General features: G+C 56.8%; 2 protein-coding genes across 2 annotated transcripts; one reads left to right on the forward strand and one right to left on the reverse strand.

Annotated features, from left to right (window-relative positions):
- Positions 1-826: 826 nt before the first annotated feature.
- Positions 827-8,857, reverse strand: VOLCADRAFT_94982 (uncharacterized protein; the record flags this gene model as incomplete). The annotated part of the gene is made up of 18 exons (XM_002954209.1): positions 827-940; positions 981-1,088; positions 1,256-1,360; positions 1,515-1,670; positions 1,896-2,098; positions 2,438-2,765; positions 2,832-3,016; positions 3,244-3,453; positions 3,859-4,254; positions 4,601-4,835; positions 5,955-6,089; positions 6,262-6,549; positions 6,717-6,821; positions 6,976-7,131; positions 7,360-7,562; positions 7,877-8,204; positions 8,271-8,455; positions 8,680-8,857. The coding sequence occupies 18 exons, from the start codon at positions 8,855-8,857 to the stop codon at positions 827-829; spliced, it is 3,618 nt and encodes a 1,205-aa protein (XP_002954255.1).
- Positions 8,858-9,630: 773 nt separating this feature from the next.
- VOLCADRAFT_94983 (uncharacterized protein) lies at positions 9,631-13,089 on the forward strand (the record flags this gene model as incomplete). Its single annotated transcript, XM_002954143.1, has 10 exons — positions 9,631-9,722; positions 9,878-9,932; positions 10,240-10,283; positions 10,910-11,066; positions 11,222-11,293; positions 11,569-11,617; positions 11,830-11,912; positions 12,148-12,274; positions 12,494-12,699; positions 12,976-13,089. 10 exons carry the CDS (start codon positions 9,631-9,633, stop codon positions 13,087-13,089), a joined length of 999 nt encoding a protein of 332 aa, XP_002954189.1.
- Between the last annotated feature and the right edge of the window lie 161 nt (positions 13,090-13,250).

The following is a 13,250-nucleotide window of genomic DNA, read 5'->3' on the forward strand; positions in this document are numbered from 1 at the left end:
TCGGTCTATCATGACGTGTTAGTAGATGATCTCCGTCTGGCTCTTCTGTCTGATCTCAAAGTGGATTGCTGGTCGTCTAAAGTGCTCATCATTTTGCGTTGGTTGGGCCATGAGTGGCCGGCGTGTGACTCCGTTTCTCAGAAGGTAGATGTATACTCGTCTCAGTTGATTCGAGTGGGTGAGGTTCTGGAGAGGTTATCTGCGTTCCTTTTAAGTGACTGGGATCAGTTCAGCCAAGGGGGTGATCCGCGTGTGTTCCAAGGTAAAGGGGTTTCGCTTTGCAGGTATCATAACTGGATGGGCTCCCCTTCACCAGCAAGAGAGGGCTCCGATCCCACAGGCTATTTGCGTGTTTATTTGCCGGTCAACCAGTTGCGTATGGTTGCCAAATTCCGTCTTTGTTGTTGGCCTTTGGAGGTCAACAAAGGACACCATAGGCCGAGAGAGTGCCGTACGTGTCAGGTCTGTACGTCGGGTAAGGTTGAGGATGAATATCATGTGCTCATGGAGTGTGAGGCGTATACTGAGTTGCGTAATAGGTTTCTGATTAACGTTGAAGATACTGATATGCGCAAGGTATTTCTTAATACCAATCCGAGGAAAATCGCTACTTTCCTTACTGAGGTTTTTGATGAGCGTCAACAGCGTGCTCTGGAGCCTCACGGCTCGTGAGGGCACCCGCCGCGTCGGCGGCGGAAATACTGTAACCACAATACAATACAATACAAAACGAAGACACGGATATACCACACACAAAGCAGCCTGTGTACAACCACAGACTTACCCGGTGACGTGACCTCTTCGCCGCTCTCTGAATCGCTTTCAACTAACCCCGGTGAGCCCCCACGCCGCCTCTCATGCTCAGAGTCAAGAGTCCGTCCACGGAGCCCAGGCCGTACCACAGCCGCCCACTCGGGCTGCTGTGTCGGCAGCGGCACGGCTGCATCAGCGCGGGGTCGCAGCGGCGTGGTGAGCTCCACGTGACCGAATCCGTACACGCGCAGCACGCCGTCCGAAGTCAAGATGAGCAGCACGGGCGGAGGCACCAGGGGAGGCTTCTCCGCGCTGAGCGGGTTGGGCAGGGGATCCTGGAGCGATGGACAACAGGGCAAGGTAGGGTTCAGAGGTTATGTGCAAACAAGAGGACGGGCAATCCACGTGGCCGGGTAAAGTCCGATCGCAATCACATGGAGCATGAACCGAGCAGGCGATGAACAATGGGCACCATTAAGAGACTGCTTTATATCCGGCTCACCAGGGGCATGCTGGTGTCCAAGCCCAAACCTAGCACGTAGTTGCTGCCGCCGTCAGGGCCGTTGGGCAGCCGGATCATCATGGGCTCCTCCGTCACAGCAACCGCCTGAGTACGAGGGTGTTCAAGGATGGAAGCCTGGTCCTTACACGGCACTGTGAAACCAAAGGATTTGCGAACCCAATACTCTGCGAACACTGTGGGTGCATCCATCCCTGCCTTCTCGCTTGCACGACCAGACCCGCTCACCATCCCGCCGCACCTGCGGACTTCCTCCAGACCCGAATTCCCCCTCAGCAGTTCGCATCAGTCGTACGTGGTCGTCCACTGCCTTGCGGTGGCAGCGAACAAGTGCACCCCAGCGAGGAACCGCTACAGCATGCAGGTAAGGGCCGGACAGACGCGGAGTGCTGTCCTCCTGGAGGGAAGAGACCCGCGGGTCGGGGCGCGGAAGGAGGAGTGTGAGGGCGACGTACCCGAAAGCAAAACCCGGTGGGAGTGCTGGGAGGTAGTTCACACATCCATTCAGCCACGCAGACTTCACAACTAGCATGGATAACCGGAGCACCCAGTCCCCATCGTGAAAGTGGCAGCATTAGCGTTAAATCCGCACCAAACCAGCACGAGTAAGTTCCAGCCTCACCTCCACGAACATCGGAAGGTCCGTGTACAACGCGGCACCCTGCGGAGGTGCCACAGCATTTGGCGCCCAGCCGCTGAGCACCAGTAGGCTGCTGTACTCGTCACCGCCCTCGTCCCCGTTACCGTCATCCACGAGCTGACTGCCGCCCAGTAGCAGCGTGTCTGGCAGCAGCCAACGGACGCTCTCAAACACCACGCCCAACCCTGCAACAGGCCAGGACCAAGAAGCGACGTACATTAAGCGCCATAAAGCCATGATGCAAAGGCTACCCGTCAGTCACGTTGTTCGCTCCGCAGTATGCACGTGCAAATGTGTGAGAAAACGGATTTACTAGGCCCTACCCAAGGCGAGTCAGCTGCAAGTGTTACAGCCATCAGCCGGCAGTTCAGCCCCATCACGGATGTGCGCTGAGAGCTAATCATAGAGCCCTAGCAAGGTTGGTTAGGTGTTGGAATATGTGTCCTGCAAGACGGGATCATAAACTACACGACCTGTAATCCGCGGCACTTGCACACCGAGGCACCACTGAAAGACATTCGCACCTTGCGGGTGCTCCAACGGAAGGCATGCAAGCTGGCGTACGGCAAGTGGCGATCCGGAACTTCCGGACACCACCGCCGAAATGGCGAGCTGCCCTCCGGTGCTGTAAGCCAAAGCTAAACTGCCCAACGTGTCGCCATCCGCTGCAGGACACCAGTCCGCACCCTCAACCCCGGACGAAGCCACCACCACAAAGCTATCGGCGTCGCCATAGCGCCCAACACGCAGTGACCGGTCAGCGTCCACGACAAGGAACACGCCAGGGCCACTGCCGCTGCCCGCGCGATGTTCCACTGCCTTGCACCAGGAGAACTGCTTAATGCCGCCGAGCTGAAAGGACCAGTGTGGGCCAGATGTGTCCGGCAGCCGCATGTCAGCCAGGCAAAAGAAGCTCACGCTGCCTGCCGGTCCGTCAACTGCTGCCAGCACAGATTCATCTGTCGACAGTGCCAGCTGCGTGATTCCCCCCAGCGGCTTGTGCCAGAGGCAAACGTCTGCCGGCCGGGGGGTCACATAGCTCTCACTGGCAACCTTTGTACAAAGCCTGGGTAGGAGGTCGTCTGTCCGAACCGCGTACACGCCTGTGGCAACAGGTACGACGCATGTGAGGAGCAGGCGTCATAGTATCCGTAACGTATATGTTACATGTTGTGCTGACCGTTGCCCAGCAAAATGTGTTCCCCCCCGTAAAGGAGTCATGGCGTGGCGGCGTGCCACACCGCTCGCCCACTTTAATCCTTCCCAAGCATCCACAGTAAATTATGGGTGGAAACTGCCACAATCACGAGTGTAGGGCCCTTTCCCCCACCTGAAAGGTCACTGAAGAAAACGAGCCCGTGCTTGCTGCTGGCCGTCACCATGGACGTGGCACCCGGTGCTTCGAGCGCCGATGACAAGTTCGCAAAGGTAATGCCGCCAATATACTTGAAATAGAACCCCACATCTTCCGCCTGGTCCAGCTCTGCCACCGTAGGCTGCAGCTGCACTGACGCGGCGGTTCCCGCTTTCCCGCTGCGGCCTGTGTCTGGCATTGTCGTGCTGACAACCGTGCCACCATTCGCCGCAGGGGCGGACTCGATGACAGCAGCAGCCATGGCGCCGCCGAGTTGGCTACCTGCGGAACCAACCTGGGCTGCCTTGTTGCCTGGAGGCTGTATATTGCTAGCCGCTGCAGCTCCAGAAGCTGCTCCGGTTACATGCGGGGCACCCAATTCGTTACCCCCAGCAGCAGCCACGCTGGAAGGCACTCCCCCAAAAGGACCACCTCCTGGACTAGGAGTAGGGCTAAAAATTCCGCTGGAAGATGCTGCAGCTGCGCTGCTGGTGGACGCCGCCGCAGAGGGAACCCCGATACCGAAACCGAATACCGGTTGTTGGGCCGATGGGAAGGAACTGGAGCCTGCGGGAGCACTTCCAGACCCACCTGTCGGCAAACCCGTCGTTACCGCACTGCCCCAGGGGCTCGGCGGGGCAGCGGGTGTGCTGCTGGACGTTGGCAAGGCCGCAGCAAACCCGCTGCCGAAACAGAAGTCGCCGGTCGGCATGCTGGGGGGCGTAGGTGCACTTGCGCCAAAACGACTGGCGGTTGTGGGCGGATTGGACGTGCTCGCACCAAACATGGAGAATCCTGCTCCAAAGCCACCGAAGGTGCTACCCAACGTTAGGCCGGACGGCTTTGAAGAAGCTGCCGAGCCAAACATCCCACCGCCGAAGGCGTCACAGGCCGCAGGGAAGGTCACGGTTGACGGCTGGGCCGTTTTTTCCCCGACGGCAGAAGGTGGACCAGAAACTGGCTGGGTTTGCGACCTCGGTACGACACCTGCACAAGGGTACCAATCATCAGTACCCAGCGGGATGACGGCAATCAGATGCACTGCACCTTTCCATAACATGAATAGAGAATTCAACCATCACCTGTAATAAACTTTTGCGTAGTAAGGGAAGATGACTTTTTACCACTATCTTTGATGAGCTGTGTGGCCCCACTCATTGACCATACAACTCCCTTTCCCCACCAGGAAGACACATTGCAGCCAACGGTACTGCATGGATTGGTGTACAAACCGCATTCGCCTTGGTGGGCAGCGTTTGGGTCTGCTGGAACACCCTGCACGAGCGTCCCTACAAATAGCCCCGCCAGCGCGACGCCTCCACGAGTACTTCACCTGGGGAAGTCACCTCCTCGCCGCTCTCGGAGTCGCTTGCGATACCTGCAGCCGCTGCGGCCCGGCGCCGCTCCTGTGCGTCGTCGTCCTCATCCTCCAGCAGACCGTCATCACTCCCAGAATCCGGCAATGCAACGCGTGATGCCAGGTCCTCCGCGGCTGTTACACTTTCGGCATTCAGCTGCACCAAACCAGTATCGGACGCACCAGCAGACGGCAGGCTACCAGCTGGGACCTGCGACGGCACAAAACCAGAGCAGCAGAAGCAGAGTCTAACACCTCGCTATAACATCAGCTCACACCCTAGATTGCCTTCGCTTCTGTCCGTTGCCTTTCGCAATATCGCGCCCCCCATCGCACCCTTTTATGTGCGAAATGGTGTTGTGGCTTCATGGATTTTGCTTCATGCAAATCGAAACTGTAAGGAAGCCAAACTCATTGTCGTATACATAACCAAGCCTCGACGTACGACATGGATCGACGTACGACAAAAGGGGCAAAGGCCAACAACGAATGCATCTTCCTTGTTATTACAGTAGCCCGCTGTTGTTATTACAGCGGGCTACCAAGTTTCCATACCGTACGGCAAAGAAACCGAGCCAAAGTGCACATCACCTGCCGGAAAGGAAGGACAAGTGGCCCGCACCGGCACGCACAACACCTCAGCAAGCCCGGCCACGACTAAGACCGGACCAGCACTGATGCCAACAGGAGGATTTTGCCAAGATGGCTCCCCTATGAATGACAAGCTCACGCCTACAAATATCGGCGTACTAGTGCTGCCTTGAAGTGTAGAAGTGCGGCCAAATACACGTGGGACCGCCTTCCTACCAAGCTGTGTCTGAAGGATCACCCAGGGGTGGAATCACGGATCACCTTCGTCTGTGAGCTCATCCATGCAAAGCAAATGTCCTCTATGTGTTCCAACCACGCTTAGTTCGGCCTAATGAAGTAAAAGGACTTAACCGCACCCTAAAGTCAACAATCACTCTGTGGATGGCCCGGTTAATGATTTAGGCATAATGTGTATTTTCCCGCCTGTGTGCTGTCGCTTGCGCGAACCGACGCCCCGTCTTCATCGCACTGACTGCCGCCAGGACCACTAAATCCCAAACACATTGCTGTGTTCCACTGGAGGCTGCATTAGCTATATTTCGGCTCGGGATATTGGGTGTCCCAATCTCTCTGGTGGTGGCATCTAACCAAAGAAGCGCACCAAAGACGTGCACGCGGACCGTGCGCCATATGCAATCTCCTTAACATCCATGACCCTTTATCACCAACATATCAATTGATTTTCACACTGTCAAACCCCTTGGTGCTGCAGAGCTGGGTTCGGCAGCTACCGGCTTACCGGTCCTGGATGCGAGGCGGCTCCAGACGGCGCCATGGATATGGCGGCAGGGGAAGACGTGTCTGACATCCTGGTCTCGGAGCCCCCGGGCTTCCATGCGGTTGCAGGATCATCGTCCCCGAGTAAGTCATCATCCTACAGGATATCCAAATGGCAACAACCATCAGCTACCAAAGGCACAAGAGCTCGACAATTGGTACCTAATGAACGCAAAGTAAGGAAGGGCAAAGTAAGGAAGACTTCCATCACCGGTCCCCTCAATAGTCACTCTTATCAGAGCTAGGGGTATATACGGATAAGCGCTTACACCATCACTTGGCAGGGCTGCCTTGGCAGCTGCGTCCGTCATGTCGAGTAGAGATAAAGAGGGCGGCGTGCCACTCGTGGCTACGTCAACCGACCGCTGCGTGACAGCCCACTCGGGCTGCTGTGTCGGCAGCGGCACGGCTGCATCAGCGCGGGGTCGCAGCGGCGTGGTGAGCTCCACGTGACCGAATCCGTACACGCGCAGCACGCCGTCCGAAGTCAAGATGAGCAGCACGGGCGGAGGCACCAGGGGAGGCTTCTCCGCGCTGAGCGGGTTGGGCAGGGGATCCTGGAGCGATGGACAACAGGGCAAGGTAGGGTTCAGAGGTTATGTGCAAACAAGAGGACGGGCAATCCACGTGGCCGGGTAAAGTCCGATCGCAATCACATGGAGCATGAACCGAGCAGGCGATGAACAATGGGCACCATTAAGAGACTGCTTTATATCCGGCTCACCAGGGGCATGCTGGTGTCCAAGCCCAAACCTAGCACGTAGTTGCTGCCGCCGTCAGGGCCGTTGGGCAGCCGGATCATCATGGGCTCCTCCGTCACAGCAACCGCCTGAGTACGAGGGTGTTCAAGGATGGAAGCCTGGTCCTTACACGGCACTGTGAAACCAAAGGATTTGCGAACCCAATACTCTGCGAACACTGTGGGTGCATCCATCCCTGCCTTCTCGCTTGCACGACCAGACCCGCTCACCATCCCGCCGCACCTGCGGACTTCCTCCAGACCCGAATTCCCCCTCAGCAGTTCGCATCAGTCGTACGTGGTCGTCCACTGCCTTGCGGTGGCAGCGAACAAGTGCACCCCAGCGAGGAACCGCTACAGCATGCAGGTAAGGGCCGGACAGACGCGGAGTGCTGTCCTCCTGGAGGGAAGAGACCCGCGGGTCGGGGCGCGGAAGGAGGAGTGTGAGGGCGACGTACCCGAAAGCAAAACCCGGTGGGAGTGCTGGGAGGTAGTTCACACATCCATTCAGCCACGCAGACTTCACAACTAGCATGGATAACCGGAGCACCCAGTCCCCATCGTGAAAGTGACAGCATTAGCGTTAAATCCGCACTAAACCAGCACGACGAGTAAGTTCCAGCCTCACCTCCACGAACATCGGAAGGTCCGTGTGCAACGCGGCACCTTGCGGAGGTGCCACAGCATTTGGCGCCCAGCCGCTGAGCACCAGTAGGCTGCTGTACTCGTCACCGCCCTCGTCCCCGTTACCGTCATCCACGAGCTGACTGCCGCCCAGTAGCAGCGTGTCTGGCAGCAGCCAACGGACGCTCTCAAACACCACGCCCAACCCTGCAACAGGCCAGGACCAAGAAGCGACGAACATTAAGCGCCATAAAGCCATGACGCAAAGGCTACCCGTCAGTCATGTTGTTCGCTCCGCAGTATGCACGTGCAAATGTGTGCCAAGGCGAGTCAGCTGCAAGTGTTACAGCCATCAGCCGGCAGTTCAGCCCCATCACGGATGTGCGCTGAGAGCTAATCATAGACCCCTAGCAAGGTTGGTTAGGTGTTGGAATATGTGTCCTGCAAGACAGGATCATAAACTACACGACCTGTAATCCGCGGCACTTGCACACCGAGGCACCACTGAAAGACATTCGCACCTTGCGGGTGCTCCAACGGAAGGCATGCAAGCTGGCGTACGGCAAGTGGCGATCCGGAACTTCCGGACACCACCGCCGAAATGGCGAGCTGCCCTCCGGTGCTGTAAGCCAAAGCTGGACTGCCCAACGTGTCGCCATCCGCCGCAGGACACCAGTCCGCACCCTCAACCCCGGACGAAGCCACCACCACAAAGCTATCGGCGTCGCCATAGCGCCCAACACGCAGTGACCGGTCAGCGTCCACGACAAGGAACACGCCAGGGCCACTGCCGCTGCCCGCGCGATGTTCCACTGCCTTGCACCAGGAGAACTGCTTAATGCCGCCGAGCTGAAAGGACCAGTGTGGGCCAGATGTGTCCGGCAGCCGCATGTCAGCCAGGCAAAAGAAGCTCACGCTGCCTGCCGGTCCGTCAACTGCTGCCAGCACAGATTCATCTGTCGACAGTGCCAGCTGCGTGATTCCCCCCAGCGGCTTGTGCCAGAGGCAAACGTCTGCCGGCCGGGGGGTCACATAGCTCTCACTGGCAACCTTTGTACAAAGCCTGGGTAGGAGGTCGTCTGTCCGAACCGCGTACACGCCTGTGGCAACAGGTACAACGCATGTGAGGAGCAGGCGTCATGGTATCCGTATCGTATACGTTACATGTTGTGATGACCGTTGCCCAGCAAAATGTGTTCCCCCGTAAAGGAGTCATGGCGTGGCGGCGTGCCACACCGCTCGCCCACTTTAATTCTTCCCAAGCATCCACAGGAATTATGAATGGAAACTGCCACAATCACGAGGGTAGGGCCCTTTCCCCTACCTGAAAGGTCACTGAAGAAAACGAGCCCGTGCTTGCTGCTGGCCGTCACCATGGACGTGGCACCCGGTGCTTCGAGCGCCGATGACAAGTTCGCAAAGGTAATGCCGCCAATATACTTGAAATAGAACCCCACATCTTCCGCCTGGTCCAGCTCCGCCACAGTAACTTGTGTTACCATTTCGACGCTTTGGCGCGAAGCCCGCCGCCTGTCCTCAAACACAAGGTTGTAGATTTACAACTCCGTTACATGCGGTTCCTCTCTTACGAGTCATGTGAACAAGGTCATTCTTCCTTATCACCCTGTGTCAGCTTAGATCTGTGGGGGTCACCCTAGTTGCTTACGTCGTAAAGCATATTATAATATATCTGCAGCATCCCAACCTGCTCGTTTGTCTATTTGGTATACGAAGTACAAAGCGATATCGGGTTTCGAGAAGCCGGTGTAAGGTTTCGGAGTGGCCAAAAAAAGACAGGGTATAAATCTATCGCGCGACAATAATACCATCTAATGCTCCACTTACCTGTTTTATGATTTTTCTCGTGGCGACTCAAGATTTTCGAGAACAAGCAGCTGTCGTCCGCCTGCTCCTATCTCGCCTGGCTTACTGTGAAGCATGTAAGGTCCCGTATGCAACAACTAATAAATGTGAATGCATTACGCGTTCATACGACTGAAAATAAAGGAGCGGCGTTGCATTTCCTGAACCGAGACGCTCGCCTGGCCCCTCTACAGGATGCCGGCGTTGTCGAACGTTGTGCCACATAGGAGGAGTGCTACTCGTTCGTTTTTTCCTCAAGAGAGGCATCGGCGCATCGCAGTGCTCGTTCGTCAAGCACAAGGTCCTAGCGGCTTCGGGGCAACCCCGGAGCAATACGCCGCAATTTCAAGTCCTCCAACCCAACAACCGGCGGGTATTTACTATGGCAGCAATCCACCCCAAAACTTTAAGTATGGCCAAGGCCTTCAGTCCGAACCCCAATATTTGCAGCAACGGCAGCAGCAAACCCCCCAGCAAGCGCCACCTACTGCATATCAGTCCGCGGTAAGCACCCAAACAGGTTATACGTCAAACAACACGGCTGGTTTTTTGCAACTTCCTCAGTATTCATTACCGCAGCAAAGAACTGCATATCCCCCACAAGGCCCTGGGGCGGGGGCGACCGTCTCGAGTGGCCTCACCCCCATTAACCCTGGAAGGGGTTATATTAATTCGGTCAGGCTGATGGGCTCCATATTACAGCCAGAGCGACAGGTGAGCCCTGGCTGAAGTCCTAGCAGGGTGCCCGATGTGCGATGATTTCCTTGGTACGCAAACACCTCGAATCGACTCCTGGTCCAAACAAACGGCATCGAGCTTAGATTCAGGGGCACATTAGCGAAAAATGCAGTGATGGAATGAGAGATATGATTTTGCAAGGTTGTTTACTTACGAGTCTGAATTGCTGTAAATGCGTGATAACCTTGAAGCATCGCCGCTGATCTCTACCCTTGCCCATCTGCATCCTGTGCTTCCGTAAACCCTATAGCATCTTTGATCCGTTTATGCTGACCGTACGCAGGGTCGTTGCACGTCCGCAATCATCCATGTTCCTTATGCCACGAAGTAAGTTGGAAACTGCCAATCTCGGTCGTCTCTTCACAATATGTTATTAGGTATATAGGTTAGGCACTACTGCACGACCATTGCCCCCCGGAGATTCCGGGATCGAGACCTGTCAGGGTCGAAAATCCCTCCGATGGTGGAGGGTAAAGTGCTCCTAGTCGATGGACGGTGGTGACCTGGGATAAAGTGATCTTGCGAGCTGACCAGGAATGGAGTTGAGCCGCCGTCGATCCGGCAGATGACGTTGGATGCCGGTGGTGGATGCGGAACCTGAGCGATCCATTGAGAAGTTGACTAGGGTAATTTGATGAGGGTGCCCTGAAATACCGGGGAAGGCAGGGTTTCGCAGGGTAGCTGCCATGGGTGAAGATATGTCCCCCTGTTCCACACATCATGTTATTGCACCATCATGCCCCGCGCCAGGTCGGTTGAAATGCCCCGTGATTTACGCGAACCGTGTGTGACGAGGAATGCCAGTCTATTGTTTGAAATGTTTTTTTAACATTTCAAACAATAGACCGGCATTCCTCGTCTCAATCTGAGCAGTTCCCTGTCTCACGTTGCCGCCCTTACTTGGCCCTCGTGGACCCCTTGTGTGCCCCTTGCACCACAACTCCTCACCCCAGCCACCTGGACTGTATTCCCGTCTCATTGTGGCCATGTAATTTAACTGCCTATGTGCCGGTACTGCTGCTGCCTCTCTCCAGGGAGGGCGGTCAGGACTTCGTGCTGGAAGCGTGGAATGAGGAGGCCGCCCTCCTGTTGGGGCTGCATGGAGCGCAGGTAGGTAAGGAGGTGGTTAGGTAGGTAAGGCAGTGGCGCGGACCGGCCGTCTTTCCAATGCGCCGGTGGCTGTTTCCTTATGTGGCTGTTTCAGCCCGCCGGGGCACCGCGATGTGACCAGAAAAAGCGCTTTACTCCACCCGCCTTATCATCAGGTGCTTGTGGACGGGCGACTGGCTCGGGACGCCGTCATGGGAGTGACCAAGGTGGTGGCCAACAGCATCCAGGTAGAGGCCCTTGCAGAACCTGTTGGCGGCAGAAGGATGTACGACACAGTTTGACAAATTCAGTTGAGAGCACATTGTGGGGCCAGATGGTTGCTTTCATTTTTTGCATGTACGTGAAGCATTTGTACGGAAGGGATCCCCGGGCGGATGCCACATTCACGAGATTCGCCCAGGGTGTACCATGACAGCTTCGAGAGCATCACATGGCCTTTCGGGTCTTTCTCTGCGCGTGATGCTTGCTGACCTGGTTCCCTGGCTCCCGTTGTCCCACACAGCTGGTGGACCTCTCCCTACCTGTCACCAGCTATCGGGGTGGACAAGCCGGTGGGTACCTGCCCCGGGCGGGATGTAGCCGCTAGCAGTGCTGCTAGGTATGGCTGGACCGCCTCGTGCCCGGAGGACCGTCTTAAACGTGGGATTGCCCGCCGCCTAGAGTGATAAGCCTGTGCCCGAGACCCTTTGATGTTGCTTTCACAGCCCATGCCCTTTGTATCTGTTCCTAATGCACGTACACCTACGGGCCTATGGATCGCCAGGTGAGCGCCGCACAGCCGCGCCAGCTTTGGACCCGCAGCAGGTGTGGCGGACGCACTACACCTCTTCGACACAGACCCTCAAGGTAAGGAGACGGAACGAGGCTCACGTCTTCTCACCGGGTTGAGATACCGGCCAAGTGGCTTTCCTCGAGGCGCCATGGAAGAGATAAGGAGGACCTACAGCAGCTAATGGCTACAGTGTGTGCCCTTCCTCGCTGCCGTGTTATGTTGCATTGTATGGCATTGGAACACAAAACACACATTGCCGCTGCTGCTTTACCCCTCACGTTGGGGCACGCGCTGATGAACCTCCCGCAGGCACTGGCCGCCCACTTCGGGGTCCAACCTTCCACTATATCAAGATCGCTGCTGCCATACGCGTTCCAGTCCAGCAGCCCGCTGCACTGGCGCGTGCTTGCAGAGGAGGTGGGATTGGGGCCGAAAGGTAAGATGGGCGTCCTGACCTCAGTGGCGGACAACACGGCCCGCGGTGGCCGGATAGGCCATGTGCCAGATGTAGCTTCCAGCACCAAGTCTGGGCCGCCCTGCACCTGTGTCGGCCGGCGAAGTGCAGGGGCTTTGCAATTGCTGTGGGCGGTCGCTGCAGTTGTGTACATGCATGGTTCCAAAGCCCTCTGCGCCGCAACCCTGTCCGCGTGTGCAGATGACTTGCGTCTCGGCGACTTCATGGACTTGGTGACCAAGTATAAGGAGGACGTAGCCGCCATGTATGGAGAGGCAAAGCCGGGCGCCGCCCCCCCTCCAATGCCCACCACCGCGGAGGGCATCCTCAAGGTGAAGCCCATCCGCGAGTGGGCGCTGGCAAAGCCCGAAACCGATTTGGCGTTCTACACTGTGAAGCAATACGAGGTGCGCAGAGAGCACCTGCGTTGCCATGGGGGGGTTCCTGTTCTGCGACCAGGGGCATCGTGCATCTGCTTCTATGACTCTTTAAATGCCATGTTTGGTTGCTGGCGCTTCAAGGCCTCCTGCCCTGGCTGCCCGCGATTGTATACCCGTCTTCCTGGCGAGTCGGAATCGTACATGTGTCAAGTGATTGAGAATAGCGCTGTGTGTACACGGGTGACCAGTAACCACCTGAGCCGCGCCCCGGGTAATGGTCCTGATGGCTGCTGCACCTCGCAGGCTCAGCATGGAATGCCAATGCTCTACGAAGCACTTCGGATGGCTGTCGTTGCGGAGGCCACACAAGGCGTGTGGAACTACCAAGTGGAGTTTGGTTCGGGTGTAGAGGCCTAACTAAGCAACCTTTTTATACAGCCTAATATTGATGTTCTTTTACTCAACCACACATAGGCTGTGTGCGGCGGTACGCAGCCTTTGGAAATACGCGCGGAAAGAGGGTTTGTAAATTGGGAGGTCATCTGTCGGGTGTATCCAGGCGCTTGCTTAACGGTGTT

The sequence above is a fragment of the Volvox carteri genome (genome assembly GCF_000143455.1).
Source record: "Volvox carteri f. nagariensis unplaced genomic scaffold VOLCAscaffold_41, whole genome shotgun sequence".
In the NCBI taxonomy this organism is placed as follows: Eukaryota; Viridiplantae; Chlorophyta; class Chlorophyceae; order Chlamydomonadales; family Volvocaceae; genus Volvox; species Volvox carteri.